A 12143-nucleotide genomic window follows, 5' to 3' on the forward strand; every position below is an offset into this window, starting at 1 on the left:
ACATCAAAGCTCTGTGTTTTCAGGCCTTGTTCAGTATAAAAGCAGAGAGGAAGGTTCTCAGGCAAGGCTGGGGATGCGTTTAATCCGATATTTGCCCAATATGTACAAACATATGTAAACATAGGTGGTTTTTTTTGTTGTTATTGACATTTTTATCTCTAACTTTCATCCTAACACAGTTGAAAAAGAATTCAGAAAGAGCGACAGTGTCCTGAGATATTTATGACAGACCTGTGGTGTGGTAGCCCATGCTTAGCTGTCAGCTTGGAGCTCAGGGTTACTGTGCTGTGTGGGTTCCTTTCACTGTGAAGTCACTGATCTGAGCTGGGGAGATTTGTACCTTGTTTACTCTGGCCACCACGGACAGACGCTTGCTTAAGTCCAGGCAGAGAACATGGATGTCACTTATAAGGCCACAACAGGGACAGTCAGCACTGCAACCGAAGGGTGAGCGAGCATCCACGTCTGCTCTTCAAGGGTGGATGAGAAAGAGCTGGAAGCCTGTCTGCAGAAAGGCGGTGAGGCTGGCTTCATGGTGTCCCACTGGCTTTTTATTGCCATGTTAAAACACCAAGACCAAGAGCATCTTGGGGAGGAAAGGGGTTATTTGGCTTACACTTCCGTGTTACAGTACATCATCTACAGAAGCACAGGCTGGAACCTGGAGGCAGGGACAGAAGTAGAGGCTGTGGAGGAAAACTACTAAACGGCTTCCCCTCAAGGCTTGCTCTAGGACCACCGCAGGGATGACACTGCCCACAGTGGGTTGGGTCCTTCCACATCAATTATCAATTAAGAAAATGTCCCACAGGCTTGCCTACAGGCCAGTCTCATGGGGGCATTTTCTTATTTAGGGTCCCTCTTCTCAGATGACTCTGGCTTGTGTTAAGTATACAGACAGACAGACAAACAACCTGCAAAACTAATCCATGATGGATTTTACGTCATAAAAAAGTCATTGTCCTGGGGAGAGGACTTGGCCAATAAAGTGCTTATAATACAAGCACGAGGACCTTAGTTTAGATCCCCAAAGCCCACATAAAACCAGGAACGCATAAGTCTAGAACCTTAGAGCTGGTGGGGGTGGATAGAGACGGGTCCCCAGGCTCATGGCTCACAGCTCAGTCAGTCTAGCTAATTGGTTAGCGAGTGATTCAACAATAAGATGGAGAGTGACACCTGGCCCACACACATGCAATCATGTACAAATACACTTACACATGTGTGCATGTGTGTGCACTTTCGAGTGTGTGCAAACGCACACGCAACACCTCTCTTTTCCTATAAACTTGAACTCTGTTCATATTCTTTCTTTTCCCTTTATTTTTTTGCTCTGCTCCTTTTTTTTTTCTTTTAACTTTTTGAGATGGTTCTTATGTAACCTAGGCTGGCCCCTATTTGCTGTGTGTCTGAGAAGGACCCTAACCTTGAACTCCAGACCTTCCTGCTTCAGGCTTTCAAATGCTATTTGAAAGTTACAGCCATGAGCCACTGCATTGAGCTTTTTTGCTTCTTTGTCTATTATTGCTGTTTTCCTTACCCAGTTTTGAGTTTTGTGTAACATGTGGAACTTTTTTTTAGACTTTTTAAAAATATTTTATTTATTTATTTTATGTATATGGGTACACTATAGCTATCTTCAGACACACCAGACACACCAGAAGACCAGAAGAGAGCATCAAATCCCATTACAGATGGTCGTGAGCCAACATGTGGTTGCTGGGAATTGAACTCAGGACCTCTGAAAGAGCAGTCAGTGCTCTTAACCACTGAGCCATCTCTCCAGCCCAACATGTGGAAATTAAGCCTTTTGTTATTAAAGTTGTTTGTGGCTGATTTTTCTCCACTCTTCTATTGGCTTTTCAACTTTGCTTTATTGTCATTTGGCTGTAAAAAAGTAGCTTCTGTGGTAAAAGTTATTAGGCAGTCGGCCTTTTTAAAAGAGTCATCTTCATTTTTATTTATGCATATGTATGTGTCTCTGTGTATATGCATGCATGTGTGAGGGTGTCTGCAGAAGCTGGAAGAGGGCATTGGGTCTTCTTCTGGAGCCGGAGTTACAGGCAAGTTGCAAGCCACCTGATATGGGTGCCCAGAACTGAACTCAGGGCCTTGGCACGAGCAGCAAGCTCTCTTAACTGTCGGACATCTCTGTCTCTTCTCGATTGCTGTACCTGCTCTGAAGTTTAAAAAGAAAATATTCCTGTGTATTCTTTGAGTAATTCTGTGGCCTTAATTATTATTATTTTTACTGTCTTGATTTTTACGTGTAATTATCTGACCTGTCTATAGTTGGTTTTCATTTAAGACAGACCTTTGTGTTTTTTTCTTTTTTGTTTGTTTGTTTGTTTCCCTTTCTGGTCAGTTAGCCATTTGTTTAAACACCAGTAATCAATAATCCATGCCCACATTCTCTCTCATGCTGTTTCCATTTTCCCCCCACATGGTTCAGGTCCTCTATTCTGTTCTATTAGTCTTCCTAGCTGACCAGGAGCCAGTCATACTTTTCACTTTTTCATAGTTTTATTAGTTTATATTTATTACTACCTAGAGGGCTCCATTTGACAAGCTTCTATTCTTCCTCAGAAAACAGAGTGGAAGAGGAAAATGAAGGCCATGCATGAAGAACGGGCAGCTGAGAGGAGACAGGTAGCTCTTGTTTGGCAGCAAGAGTTTGGTTTCCCATGACCTCTCCCTATTCAGTGTTACCCTTCACCCCCACCCCCATTCCCAGTCCCATCCCATTCTCTACCTAGAGCACTACGTTCTGAATTCCATGCATCCGGCACTAAGTGGTACCTGCTTCAGGCCCTTGTGTGCTATAAGCTTCAGATGAGTTATCAGCCCTGTTATGTGTGGATTCTTTATCAGCCAGGGAGAACCCGGTAGATCAAACCTCAGTGATATTTCAGAGGGAGTCTAGTGAAGGGCTCACATACTGATGCCTGAGCACGGGCCTCAGGACAAAGATCATGCTTCTGTGGAGATGCCCACGGGAAGGAGGCAAGTTAGGGAAGTTGTTAGTTAATTTTCTGAGGCTCTGCTGGCCCATGGCAGACAGAGCTTGACCCATGGGACACTTGTTCCTGTTGGATTGTAGGGCCACCCACTCCCTATATGATGGCTTTATTTCATTTATATTCTCTGGAGTATCTTTATGCAAGTATTAGTAAATGTCTGCTCTTACATCAGGGGTGGCAACACATTTTCTTCACTTGTTTTTATCTGAAGATGAATTTGATGATTTTTGAGTGGTTGTCTTTACCTGAATGTCCTCAGTGGATGACTACATCTGACAGAACCTTTGTCCATGATCCTGGGAGCCTGCATTCCATTTTCTCTTGCCATTTCTTCTCTAGCACAGCTCAAAAAATGTACCCAAAGTAGAAGGCAGCTAGAATTGTTAGAAAGTCACCTTTGGGGCTGGAGAGATAGCTCAGAGGTTAAGGGTACTGGCTATTCCTCCAGAGGTCCTGAGTTCAATTCCCAGCAACTACATGGTGGCTCATAACCATCTATACTGAGATCTGATGCCCTCTTCTGGCATGCAGGCAGAATACTGTATACATAATAAATAAATTAAAAGAAAAAAGCCACCTTTTCAGTTTAAAGATCCAGTCTTGCCTCAGGAGAGGCCAACCAGGAGCATTTGGCTGTAGAGACCGCCTTTCTCCCTTGGGGCCCCAAGACATCTTACTGACCAACCTTCTTGTGCCCACCAGCTGCAGGAAGAGAATGAGAGGCTCCATGTCACCCTGTCTCAGGATCAGAAGAAAGCTGCTGCCCAGTCTCAACGCCATATCAATGCCCTCCGTGCCCAGCTTCAAGAACAAGCCAGGCTTATCGAGTCCCAGGAGGAGACGGTAGGTCCATCCTTTCCCTAGTCAGGGCTGGCAACTGCCAGTCCTTTTCTCTGTAAGGATGGCTCATGCAGTTGGTGTCATTAGACTCCTGAAGAGGAGTTAGGAGAAGCATGTAATTAAAGGCTGTAGCCACCTCCCTCTAGGCGGGAGTCATGTGGGCCATAGCAAATAGCTCATCCTGCCACCAGAGACCACACACGGCTGGCCCCAGACTGGCAGTTTTCATGTGACCTCATTTAAACCTCAGGCTGCCCTTCAAGATAGGCACTGCTGTCTCTTCACCTTTGTTTAGTGCAGTGGTTCCCATCTTTCCTAATGCTGTGACCGTTTAATGCAGTTCCTCATATTGTGGTGACTTCCCCAGCCATAAAATTTACCTTGTTGCTATTTCGTAACTGCCATTTTGCTACTGTTATGAATTGTAATATAAATATCTGATATGCAGGATATGGAATATGTGACCTCCCCATGGGGGTCGTGACCCGCAGGTGGAGAGCCATTGATTTAATGGCTGATAAAACAGGCTTGATTAAGTTTGCACAGGGTTTTCTGTAAGCGATGGTGACCCTGACTCTTGCGAGGCTGGTGGAACACAGAGCTGTTACAGTGCATTCACAGATGTAACTTATTAACCAGCCTCCTCTCCATAAAGGAATGGCTTTCAGAGAGATTTTCTAATAAGCCAGGGAGATAGAAGTTGCTGTCTGTCTGAACACCTCCTAAAGCTGGGTACCATGGCTCTTCACCCGTTCTTGGTAATTTTCCCAATCAGCCGTACTCAGCTCCCCTTTGGAAGACCAGGGTTGTGGGAAAGCTATCCCTATGCCCTCTGAGCTCCTCCTGCGGCCTCAGGTTCCTGTTCTCCACATAACCTTGGAGTTACTGCCACTGTCCGGCTCCTTCCTCCTGTCCTTGTGCCCCTTGTTAGTTATGCTTTTCTGTTGTCTAGCCACATTCTTTCAGTCACTGTATCCACCTGTCATGTGACAAACTTTTCCTGGGAGATGCAACATGCAGATCTACTCACCCCAGTTAGGGAACTATGACAGATACCATCAAAGTCCAACTTGGTGAATCAGTGAGTTTTACTGGGGTTACTTATGAGAGTATACATGTGATAGCTGCATCACCAAAGCCTTCCCCAGCATGGATGACCGCTCACAAAAGCTGGAAACCTGGAGCCCACTGCACAGCCTGAAGACAGCTCAACAAGCTGGAGAGTGTCCTTTACAAGAGACTCAGTTGGTCTAGGCTTCTTCCAGGCAGCTCACCTGGATTCTGCTTCTTGTAGGCAGCTCAGTTGGTCTCAGAACCGTCTTGAAACACAGCTTGTCTGAGAGTCTTCTTTGTAGCTTAGCTTCCTGAGAGCGGGACTCTCAGCTTTTATTCCTTATAGTGGCAGGGAGGGGCTTAGTGTATCTGGTCAGTTTCAGGGACTTCCTGAAGCTCTTTTGAGTAGGTTACCTTCCTGCTTAAGGAGTTTACTGCAAGATGGAATGTTTCAGTCTGGGAGGAAACTGTTAATACTACACTACCCTTGTCCCCTGCTGCCTGAAAGCACTGGCCTCTTTGCTGCTGTAAGCCACCTCTAGTTCACTCTGGAGGTGTGCCTTCAGAACTATTGCTTGGAAGCGGGAGTTGGTGGCTCACAATAACAGAATAAATACATAGTAGCGGTTTATATTGCTCATAGACCCAAAGAAGCAACACTTGCTGGCTGTGGTTAGCACCACATTGGAGCCACTGAGAACCCAGATTCTGATTTCATCTTCACATTCAGCTGTTGTAGTTACAGGATAGCATCGCAGCCCCAACAGTTACAATCATATTTGATGGAAGAAGTTGATGAAAAGGCCTCTTCCCAAACATTTCAAAAGTAATTACTTATTCCAGGTGTGTGTGAGCACGTGCACACTCCAGCACACAGAGAGAGCTCATAGGGCAAGTCTGGGGAGTTAATTTTTCCTTCTACCTTTATGTGGATTCAGGGATCTCATGCAGGTCACCAGGCTGGGGCAGCAAGCGCCTCTATCCACTGAGTTCTCTCACCAGCTCAAGAGATAGATGATTGGTCAAAGCTGTGTTGGTGAGCAAATATAACTTTAAATAAACCAGGTATACTGGCTGGCTTTGTGTGTCAACTTGACACAAGCTGGAGTCGTTAGAGAGGAAGGAGCCTCAGTTGAGGAAATGCCAGCATGAGATCCAGCTGTAAGGCATTTTCTCAGTAAGTGATCAATGGGGGAGAACCCAGCCCATTGGTGCCATCACTGGGCTGGTAGTCCTGGGTTCTGTAAGAAAGCAGGCTGAGCAAGCCCTGGGGAGCAAGTCAGTAATCAGCATCCCTCCATGGCCTCTGCATCAGCTCCTGCCTCCAGGTTCCAGCCCTGCTTGAGTTCCTATCCTAACTTCCTCTAATGATGGACTTTGATATAAGCCAAATAAACTCTTTCCTCTACAACTTGCTTTTTGGCTATGGTGTTTTATCACAGCCCTAGAAAAACTAGCTGCTAAGACACTGGGGAAGAGCATACTTTTTAAAAAGGGTTCTTCATTTAAAAAAATTATTTTGTGTGAATGGGTATTCTCCCTGAAAATATTGTCCTATCTGTGTGCCTGGTGTCCTTGGAGGTTGGAAGAGGCTGTGGGGTCCCCTGGAACTGGAATTACAGAAGGTGGTGACTAGAGGCTGCTGGGAACTGAATCTGGGTCCTCTGCAAGAACAGCGAGTGCTCTTGGCTGCTGCTTTATCTCTCCAACCCCACATAGTCAGTTTTTACAGTCGCTGAAGTAGAGATAGGTAAGGAGAAACAGTTGGGGATTGACATTAGATGAGAACTTCAACACCAGTACATGGTGACAAAAACCCAAGCCAGTGCAGAAGAGCGGATACACCGTATAGGTGAATGGTGCTTCATAGCCCAAGGCTGGGGAACAGCAGAGTTAGGGAATGAAAGGGAACCAGGACTTGAGGATGGACAAAGTTTCCTGTTTTGCATCTCTCTTCTGAAAGTGTTTCTTTTATTCAGAAGCCAGCTTGTTTCTTATTGGTTCCACATGGCAAAACAAACAGACAAACCAAAAAAACCAGAAACAGTTGGCTGCTAACAACATTTGACCTTTTGCTAGTTCAGAGCTCTCCGTCCAAACATGGATGGACAGCTATAAACTGGACGGACAGTATAACCATGGTCTAAGGTCAGGTTGCACATTCAACTGCCCAGTCTACAACCTGTGAGAGAGGAACGAGAATGCCTTTGTTGGGAAAGGTGTGTTGAGCAGATTAGGGAGTGACTGGGTCAGGCCTCCAGACAGGGATGCTGTCTGGCCTCTGTGCTCCCATGTGCCTCAGCTCAGGTGTCTGCATCCCCGGCTAGAATTTCTACCTTCTCCTGACCTGTCTTACATCAGTTTAACTTCCATACCAACTCTACCCCTGTCTCACTCTGCTTCCATGGGCTCCTGCCCTGAAGGAATAGTTCTCTGAAGACAGTCCTTCTGGTCTCACATCTCTCAGAGAGCTGAGCAGGCTGCCATCCAGGACTTCAGAATACCACTCTTCTTGGGGTGGTGTCTTTCCACATCCGCACAGTGGGAGATGGCGTGTGCATGGGGCTAGTTAGTAAGCCCTTAGTGGGTGGCATGGCAACAATGGCTGCCCTTTCTTTCCTATTCTGGGCAGATCTACTGCTCAGAGTGGAACGGAGTCCCTCCAATGTCCTCTGCTGCTGTAACCTGCTCTATCTTGCCTTTTGCAGATCCAGACTTTGTCCCTCAGGAAGGTGGATGGTAAGTCTACCGTGGGAGCTTAGTATCAGTCTTTGGGGCCATCCTGGGCTCTTTCTCTTCCACTGCCCAGGTGACTTATGGGTAGAGGAGTGGTGATAGCAGTCCAGGGGACATGCAGTGTGGTGTCAGGCTGGAACTGGGCAAGGTGCAGGGCTTATGGGAAAGAGGGTGTTTTTGTGAAGGCCTCCCAGCAGCTTTCACAGATTCATGTCTGGTTTGATTTTCTCCAGTGGGAGGGAGAAGAAGGTGAGGGTCTTGGGCATGGTGTTCGTGAAGCCGGGCCCTTAAGTAGCCTTTTTGATTCACCATGTCTGTAGCATCCCGTTAATAACGACAGTGCCGGGCCAAATTCTTCAGGCCCATCTTCATATTACGCTGTGATTAACATGGGGTGAGTGTTATTACTCTATCTTCCACATAAGAGAACGGACACTGAGTGAGGTTCAGGGACTTGTCAGCTCCTGCACAGCCGTTGTGGGCAGAGCTGAGGTGTGAACCCGATCTTTCTGCCTCCAGTGTCTGTGTTTGTGACCTTTTCCCATTCTGCCCCTCTGGTAAAGATGAATCTGTGGAGGGCTGGCCTTTACAGGCCAGCACTCACTTGGGAGTACTTACTAAACCTTTCTTTGTGTCGAGGGTGGGCTGCAGGGTTCTGGTGCCACTAATTGTTCCTGTCTTCTCAGAAGTCCAAGAGGTGCCAAAGACTGTGGCCACAGAGGAGGAGGACTCTTCTGAAGAAGGTGGGTCTCTCTCTCTCTCTCTCTCTCTCTCTCTCTCTCTCTCTCCCTCCCTCTCTCCCTCTCTCCCTCTCTCCCTCTCTCCCTCTCTCCCTCTCTCCCTCTGTCAGTGAAGAAAGCAGATAGGCTGCATTATTCTTGGCTGAGGTGGTTGGTGATTTTCCTAGGAAAATCAGTATAGCAACTATTTGTGGTAAATGAGTCAAAGTGCTCAGGCCATAGGAGCCCCTAAGTAATGGTTCTCAACCTGTGGGTCTTGACCCCCTAGGTGCCATATCAGATGCATAACAGATATTTACATTACAATACATGTCTTAACTTGTCTACGAAGATAGGACTTGTCTAACATTCATATCATAACTTGCCAACCAGGATGTCTCTGTATATGTCTATGTCTCTTTCTGCCAAGTAGGATGTCAGTTCCCAGGGAGGTCCTAGGAACTTAAACTTCATTTGACCACTACTCAAAATAGAAGTCTTATTCCAAATAATTTTTTATATTGGTACAGGTGTCTCTCTTTTGGAGCCCATCTCAGAGGCAGCTTATAAAGGCAAACACCATAAAAACTTACACATAGATACAGGAATCACTGCTGGGTGGTTGGCTCGGGTTCAAGTTTATTGTGGGTAACTATACAAAACAGTTCTATTGACTTCTATCATGATTGGTTTCCAAAGGCATAGACCATAGCAGAATATATAATCAATCAGTCTTGGCATTAGAACATTTCCTAGTAACAGCAGAACTATTTGAGGAAATTTCCTTATAATGGTAGGCTAGCCAGATAACTGTAACCTAGGCCTTAACATTTTATCTGGTCCTTAATGTTTTACGTAGGTCCCAACAATACGGGTGGGGTTGGCTTGGGAGGGACCATGTATGTGCATTTTTAGGTCAAGTAATTCCAATATATACTACACTGTTGGAGGAAAGACTGTGACCTAGAGAGGGAACTTGGGGGGAAGATATTGTGCGGGTTTAATCCGATTCAGAACAGAATCAGATTTAGTGGTAGCAGAGAAATCAGTGGCAGGAGATGGTATCAGGTGGAGGCTGGGCTGAGGCTGGAGCTGGTCTGGCATCTGAGACCAGAGTGGAGTCCAGGGAAGAAGTTGTTTTCAAGGCTTAATTCTAACCCAAACGCTATAAGTTGACCTGTCTCAAGACTGACTGAGCTCAGACCTTTGAGATCCAGAGTGGCAGGAGATGGGGGTATAGAAGGTGGGTGGCAAGTCCGAGGCAGTGACACCCAGAAGGAAAAATGTCTCATCTTCTGGCCCATGGGTGGGCATGTGGGAGTGGTCTGCTCGACTCACTCCGGAGACAGGAAGTGACTGGAGTCAGGAGTTACCAGAGACAGGAGTTACTGGCAGGTACAGCAGGGCTCTGGGGATGCTGGTCTCAGGCGGGAGTTCTGACCTTGCTTACTGTCTCCTCTTGCAGAGCTGGAGGCCTCCCGTGAGGAGCAGCAGGAGCAGTGGAAGGTGTTAGCAGCTCTCAGGAAAAACCCTACTTGGCTGAAGCAGTTCCGGCCCATCCTGGAGGACACCCTGGAAGAGAAGCTGGAAGGCATGGGGATAAAGAGGGTCAGTCCCTGGGCCACCGTTGAGTTAGTCATTTGATTATGTGTTTAAAGACAGGCTTGCTGTATAGCTCAGGCTGGCCTTGAACTCACACCAGCCTCCAGGGAGCTGGAATTAATGTAGTGTGACACTACCACTAGGGACTGTTTTAAAGACTGAGACTTAGAACAAAGAGCAAAAGTGTTGTCACCTAGACAGGTGATTTACTGTTCTTTACATTGCAGGGTCAGTTGTTTCTTCCTGTGCTCATTTCTGTCTGGGAAGCTTCTGTCAGCTCTCAGCAGCCTAGAGGTCTCCCTGCTCTTTTCTCTTCTAAGTCCTGGTCCCTCTCCATGTTCTCCACTCATTGGGTACTCGCATCTCTAATCAGATGGCAAAGGACAGTCAACTGGCTGAGTCTGGTCTGTGGACCAGTCCCATTTGCATGAATGTCTATCCGAGCCCACTGTCTATGTGTGGAGCATGTGGCTGTTCCTGGATGTGTTTGGGCATGGGCATCAGGGACATCTCTGAGGCCCAGGAAACTTCTAGAAGTGCACACTGCTGTTTGCAGTCCAGTTTTCGAAACATCGTTAAGCAGGGAAAGACACAGTAGTGCCAGGAGAGGTGTGAGGTGAAGCAGGCCATGCTCTCACGCTGGATTGGGTTGTACGCCAGGAAAGCCCTATCAGGTCTCTCACTGTGTGAACCGTGATGCAGCCCTTTGCCAAAGCCTGTGTAGTGTGTGGGAATAGAGCTCCCAAACCCCGAGTCTTCAAGGTTTCTGCGATGGGTGAAGCTCACCCTCTGTTCCCATGTAACCTCCTCTGACATGACATGACAGACACCAGTCACAGTGACTCTATGTCAGCAGCTATAGGCAAAGGGGGAGGGAGCTTGTGCATACCAGGGTAAACTTCTGTCTCCTCTAGGACACAAAGGGAATTTCAGCTCAGACTCTCCGACGCCTGGAGCCTGTGCTGAGAACCCAACGGGAGCAGACGGCCCGAAGCTTCCGAGAGTTTCTGAGTCTGAGGGAAAAACTGAGCAAGGAAGTGAACAGCAGGGTGAAGAAGAGATGGGAGAGTACTGCTGTGGCGTCCCTGCCAGATGGCCAGCCTCCAGGTGAGCCGACCACGGCCTGAGGAGAGGATTCTGCTCTGCCTGAGGTGGAGGGTACTGCTCCTCCTTCCGTCAGGACACTTCTCTGAGGAACTGACCTTGTGGGATCCTCAAGGGTGGAGTTGGGTTGAGACCCTTGTGCTTTGGGTGGAAGATTAAAGAATGCCCAGGCTCCTTTCCATCATTTCCTCCATTGTGGGTGTGCACAGCCAGAAGGATGCCATTTGTGCAATTAAAGTTTGCCGAGTGCAGCCTGCATATCTCTGGGGACATTGAAGAGGATTTTAGTTGGTACGTGGACCAATTATTTTACAACTTATTCTTATTTGATACATGAATTGGGAAAAAAAAATTCTGGCGTAGTTGGGTAATAGAATTATTTCTTGTATACATATAAAGCCAGTATTTTACATGCTATTACTTAATGCAACATGTTAAAGAGATAACAGGGCAGGTAGTATAAGAATATGGTAAAAATTATGTGATTATCTGAGAAACTCCATCCCAAGTCACCCTCACCTGAACGTTTCTAAAGGAAGGACAGTTCTAGGCCTTGCAGATGTCTCTGACAGACAGGTAGCTCCCCTGCTTGGATCTGAACTTGTATTCCTTCGCTCATTCGCCCAAATGTCCCTACACTTAGTACAGTATATGCTTGCCTCGCATCACGCCAGGACCTGCCCTGTCACAGGAGAACGCAACAGGGACTGATGGGAGTCGGCCAGACCCAGGAGTGCTGGACACTCAGGAGAGGCAGGGCAGGAAGCATGGCAGTGTCCTCGGAGTCCTGGCTCTCAGGGGAAAGGAAGGGTGTCTGCTGCTTCTAGGTGTCAGCTCCCCTCCCCCATTGCTCTTGTTCTAAAGCCAGGAGAAAGCCTCTCCTTCCCTCATCACCCCTTCCCTAGCTTTGGGGTTCAAGTCCTTAACTGTGAGAAGAGATAGATTTTCACGACACTTTTTTCATGACATTTCCTTCCAGCTCTGAGTCTACTTCCCCTCACATTCCCCATGAGACCTGTGACAGTGCTCACCTACACCTGCTTAGAGTCTAAGGGGTTCTCAACATGTG

At 47.1% G+C, this 12143-nt stretch overlaps 1 protein-coding gene across 2 annotated transcripts in view; it reads left to right on the forward strand.

The window, feature by feature from the left end:
• The window catches only part of Dzip1l (DAZ interacting zinc finger protein 1 like), a 37836-nt gene that overhangs the window by 18503 nt on the left and 7190 nt on the right, over window positions 1–12143 (forward strand). For both annotated transcript variants that reach the window (XM_028788072.1, XM_028788071.1), the window contains 6 exons: window positions 2587–2649; window positions 3723–3863; window positions 7622–7652; window positions 8336–8392; window positions 9834–9976; window positions 10885–11077. In XM_028788072.1, the coding sequence (XP_028643905.1) occupies window positions 2587–2649; window positions 3723–3863; window positions 7622–7652; window positions 8336–8392; window positions 9834–9976; window positions 10885–11077 (628 nt within the window). The remainder of the gene's footprint in view (window positions 1–2586; window positions 2650–3722; window positions 3864–7621; window positions 7653–8335; window positions 8393–9833; window positions 9977–10884; window positions 11078–12143) is intronic.

This window comes from Grammomys surdaster, unplaced genomic scaffold, assembly GCF_004785775.1.
Source record: "Grammomys surdaster isolate TR1022 unplaced genomic scaffold, NIH_TR_1.0 125698, whole genome shotgun sequence".
Lineage (NCBI taxonomy): Eukaryota > Metazoa > Chordata > Mammalia > Rodentia > Muridae > Grammomys > Grammomys surdaster.